Raw genomic sequence first — 4,644 nt, forward strand, 5'->3', positions numbered from 1 at the left:
TGCAAATGCACCATGATGATGCACACAACATGCACAATTGGGTCCTTACCAATAAGAGCCAAACCTTTTGTTACAAGACTAGTCATGAATTATCTATCTCTAGAATGTGCAATTAATTGAGTTGTGTTAGTCTAGTAATATTCCTCTTTCAACTATTGGATTTTGATCATATGTTTGCGATAACCTTCTTAGACATTGGAAATTTATTTCTTGAGAATCGATTAGTGACTTTAAAGTATCCTTATAACCATAGCAAGATAAAGTATCTAGTTTTTGTAGGATAGCAAGGGCATAAATGAGAGGAGTAGAATGACTGGAGGGTTAGGACATAAATCAGAGGAGTAGAATGAATGGAGGGTTAGGACATTTGCATGACTACGAGGTGAGTCATATCATGCTAAGCTTGTCTAGACATGCTAGATGTCGAGCAATGGTGAGTAGTGCGACATGAGAAATTTGAAGTGAGGTTGACACATGATTATGAAACATCATAAGGTAAGGGCTAACTTCGACATAAATTGAAACACTTGACAACTTGAATGATGGAAGGTGAACCCCACACTTGAGTAGACACGGGTTGTATTGATCATCTAAGATACAATAGACTAGGGGTACCCATGTCTACCTGGATTTCATTGATCATCTAAGATACAAATTGAATAGACTAGAGCTACCCAAGCCAACAATACTAATATAAGGAAGTACAACACAAATTCTATTGAGATGTCACGCCATCACATTAGCAAGGTGAGTCAATATCCCATGTTTAGAATGGAATTGAGGGTCATGAAAGCCTTCTAACCTCTAACATTGCTCAAGTCCCTAAAGCATCGTGTCTAACATCAAAACTAACACATTGGTTTTTCAAAGGAATACATATACAAGTGCAAAAAATACAATGGGGGCTCCATGAGAACTCCCTCAAGTGTGCATACCATACTTGAAATTCAAAAGTATGCATGTTCTCAATCAATAAAATCATGTTGAGCTAACCCTTATCATCAGCACAAACTCTAATGATATAGTAAATGCTTAAATATCTAAAGTTACTAAATCTGAATCAATTAATGCTTATATTGAATGCTTACTAAAATTGCTAAACCGATACCTTGATTAGCATTGTAAACACCTCCCTCATGCAAGGATAATGTAGTAACCTAGAGAATGCACGGTTTCTCACACATTGAAAGCCAACAAGGATGTCCCAAATAAATATATATTGCTATGGAAAAAGCCTAGAGAAGAGAGATGAAATTTGATCCAATACATTCGTCCCCTAGAAGAAACTGATCCAATACATTTGTGCCTTACACAAGAACTGGTCCAATAGATTTGAGTTTTAGAAAGGAACTGGTCCAATATATTTGTGTCTTACACAAGAACTGATCCAACACATTTGTGTCTTACACAGGAACTGATCCAATACAACTCTATATGGTGGAGAAGAAGAAAATAAATTTTTACATCAAAGGCATGATACCCAGAACCTAGATATGCAATAGTAAGAGTTTCAGATCAAGCACCTGTGCATCCCTTTCCATCAGCATACTCCTCTCCCTGGTAGTTTGCCAAGCACGAGGAAGTGTAGCCAGGAATTGAGGAAACAACATTAACACCGCACCTATGATTGGCAACCACCTGAATCACAAACATAGGCAGATATAGCAACTCTCGAGCATATAGTTACTAGAACATAAAAGCATAAAGTATCTATCATTTGCATGCGTCCTGTATCAAACCTAGCATATTTGATCGAATTATAATATCAGCAGGTGATTTGCATCTGTATATGGATAGTATGCAGATGTGAAACTGAGTTTTGGGTGAATATAAACCTGAAACTGAAACTTGAGGCCTTCCTCCAGGCATGCCCTAACTGCGCAAGATCTCCTTCTCCAATCCCTTTGCATTGGCATATTGCCAAAACCTCAATCTTCTCCAATATCAAAAGGCACCATATCTGAGGAAAGCCATTCATCAGATAATCTGAAGACATTACATCTGCATGCAGAAAGCAACATGGAGAAAGACCATTTATCAAATCATCAAAAGAGCACATGGCATCTGAATTATGAAAGCACGGTAGAGGAAAGCCACTTGTCAAATTATCAAAAGTCATTGCATCTGGATGAAAGAGAAGCACATATACGCCATTTGTCGATTCACGACAAGTCAACATGGCACCTGCATGAATGCAAAGCAAGCAGACACCATTTGTCTAATCCTATTCACGAGGCACCACATTTGAATGAAAGCAAAGCAGAAGAAATTAGCAACCATTGGTCGAATCATTAGAAGTGCTCATGGAGTATGAATGAAGAGAAGCAGAGAGGGCGCACTATTTGTTGAATATTTAGAAGTCTGCAATATCATTTCTGAATCGGTTCAAAGCAAAGTGACACCATTTGTCTAATCGTATACAAGAAGCACCACATTTGAATGAAAGCAGAGCAGAAGAAATCCATTTGTCGAATCATCAGAAGTACTCATGGCATCTGAATGAAAGAGAAGCAGAGGGACACCATCTATCGAATCATCGGGAGTACTCATGGTATCTGAATGAATGAGAAGCAGATAGGCGCTATTTATCGAATCATGAGAAGTCTGCAATATCATTTTTGAATCGATTCGAAGAAGAGAGACGTCATTTGTTTGATCATATACAGAAAGCACCACATTTGAATGAAAACAAAGCAGAGGAAAGATGGCTGGATGGATGGATCCACGCACAGAGAGAGAGAGAGAGAGAGAGAGAGAGAGAGAGAGAGAGTTTCACCACAAGTCGCAGAGCGAGAGAGTCTCAAAGATTACTTGATGCAAGACCCACCATGGATGGATAGATCCACAGACAGAGAAACTATGATTACCTGTTGCTCCTCCTCCATGGATGGATGGATCAGCGGGGGGGGGGGAGAGAGAGAGAGAGAGAGAGAGAGTTTCACCACAGGAGAAAAACCAGACACTTCCAAAAGGGGAGTTTGGGGGGCCCAGCCTGCACTCGTATGTCCTGGGCCTCGAAGGAAGGGTGGGAGGGCCTCTGCTTTAGAGGAGCCACACAAATCTCCTTCTCCATTCGCATGAGAGAGAGAGAGAGCCAGAGGGGGGGAGGCAGCTCTACTTCAGAGATGCAGAGCAAATCTCTTTCTCCATTATGCGAGAGAGAGAGAGCGAGAGAGAGAGAGAGAGAGAGGTTTGGGGGACCCCTCTCATGGAACGCATGGCCATGAGGCATGCATACATGTAAAGCCTTTTTATCCCATAATTATTTTTTACCAGTATGTTCCATGTCCCCGTCGGCCTGTTGACCCCAAACGTCTACATGGGACAAAAAAACCCCACTTGGTATCTAACCTGAGCCGGAGACAAGTAACCCACGTTCTGAGGTTGCGTCTTTATGCTTTGGCAGGCTAGGCATTGTTGCAAAAATGCTGAGACTGATTGGCGTATCTTGGGCCAATAATCTTGGAGCCGTAATTTCTCTAAAACCTTGTGAAAGCCCAGGTGACCTGACAGGGGGTGAGAATGATAGTACTGTAAGTATGTAGGACGCAGGGTTGCAGGCACGTATACGTCGCGAGGATTATTGCCAGGGCGGCTGATGTAAAACAACACATGATTAATAATTAGAAAATTTAGACGATGTCGAAATATGGGATCGGTATATTGGAGCTGATGGATGAGCTTGTGTATGTCGGGGTCTTGAGCTTGAAAAATGACCATCTGGTGTAGAGTCACTGGGAGGTCGATGGGTGGGCAGTGGAAGAGGGCAGCTTGGTGTTCCGCACGAGAGAGGCCATCAGCTCTGAAATTGGTGATGGCTTTACAATAGGTTATTGTAAACTTGTATTCCTGCAATGCTGAAGCCCACCGGGGCAGTCTGCTAGGCGGGTGGTGCAGCTTCTGTAGCAGTGGAATCAAAGGTTGATGATCGGTTTCCACAGTGACCTCTACCCCGTGCAAATAAGGATCAAATTTGGCGAATGCCCAGACAATGATCACCAGCAATTCCAAAGGCTTGAAGTCGATGCAGAAATTATAGGTGTAATCACGCCCCTCTTCAGCATGTCTTGGACAGTTGTCCTAATTGCATGCTGTTCTTATGGAGAGCGGCGTCTAGAGGCCATGTGTACCGGGAGGGAACTTCCCGTGTTGATAGAATGCTGAACTGGTAGATTGACCATGGAAGTGAGTGTGGATGGTTGGAATAAACTGGGAAATTGGTGCAATAGAGCGCGAACATGACTATGGCTGGTGCATCTATGCTCATCTACTACTACATGTTGAGTCTGTACGAAGTTGGGACCAGAATGGGAACAAAACATAGAAATGGGAATTGTATTTGGTAATACAAGATCTTGAGTATCAAAATGTAAACGGGCTTGGGTTTTTGAGGCAATGACTTGCCTCAAAGATCTCAAGCCATTGCCTTTTGAACAAGACTTGTATCTCAATTAAAATGCTAATATTAAGTTTACTTCTAAGGAACCTGTCTTGTGTTAGTGCCATAAGATTACGTAAACGAACCATGTTCCCTAAAAGTCTTAATTAAAGAAGTTGATTTTAAATGTCACACATAAATGTGATAGGGGCTCGTAATTAGCTAACTAAAGTACGCCTATTGAGGGAAGCGAGTGGGCGGAACCC

The 4,644-nt window shown here is 41.8% G+C and overlaps 1 protein-coding gene across 6 annotated transcripts; it reads right to left on the minus strand.

The window, feature by feature from the left end:
* Window positions 1–1,200: 1,200 nt before the first annotated feature.
* Window positions 1,201–3,128, minus strand: LOC148022842 (uncharacterized). 6 transcript variants are annotated; one of them, XR_015693548.1, is made up of 3 exons: window positions 2,868–3,128; window positions 1,836–2,001; window positions 1,201–1,638 (listed from the first exon to the last, which is right to left on the minus strand). XR_015693548.1 is itself a non-coding variant. In XM_087695769.1 (3 exons), the coding sequence occupies exons 1-3, from the start codon at window positions 2,883–2,885 to the stop codon at window positions 1,488–1,490; spliced, it is 294 nt and encodes a 97-aa protein (XP_087551895.1). In that variant the 5' UTR covers window positions 2,886–3,125; the 3' UTR covers window positions 1,201–1,487. The 6 variants fall into 6 exon arrangements, 2 of the variants coding, with proteins under 2 accessions (XP_087551895.1, XP_087551894.1); XR_015693549.1 differs by lacking the exon at window positions 2,868–3,128 and adding an exon at window positions 2,777–2,801; XR_015693550.1 differs by lacking the exon at window positions 2,868–3,128 and adding an exon at window positions 2,777–2,795 and having other exon boundaries at window positions 1,836–1,960.
* Between the last annotated feature and the right edge of the window lie 1,516 nt (window positions 3,129–4,644).

The sequence above is a fragment of the Lygodium microphyllum genome, chromosome 16 (genome assembly GCF_053477565.2).
Source record: "Lygodium microphyllum isolate KBCC chromosome 16, Lygodium_microphyllum_v1.1.10, whole genome shotgun sequence".
In the NCBI taxonomy this organism is placed as follows: domain Eukaryota; kingdom Viridiplantae; phylum Streptophyta; class Polypodiopsida; order Schizaeales; family Lygodiaceae; genus Lygodium; species Lygodium microphyllum.

What these genes read in the sequence shown, in the direction of transcription:
- LOC148022842 (XM_087695768.1), bottom strand. Translation starts at nt 2,179, where the DNA reads ATGTTGACTTGTCGTGAATCGACAAATGGCGTATATGTGCTTCTCTTT. An exon ending in GACTTTTGATAATTTGACAA is followed by an intron (nt 2,002 to 2,097) that starts GTGGCTTTCCTC and finishes TTCTGCATGCAG; the next exon opens with ATGTAATGTCTTCAGATTAT. An exon ending in GCCTCAAGTTTCAGTTTCAG is followed by an intron (nt 1,639 to 1,835) that starts GTTTATATTCAC and finishes TTTGTGATTCAG; the next exon opens with GTGGTTGCCAATCATAGGTG.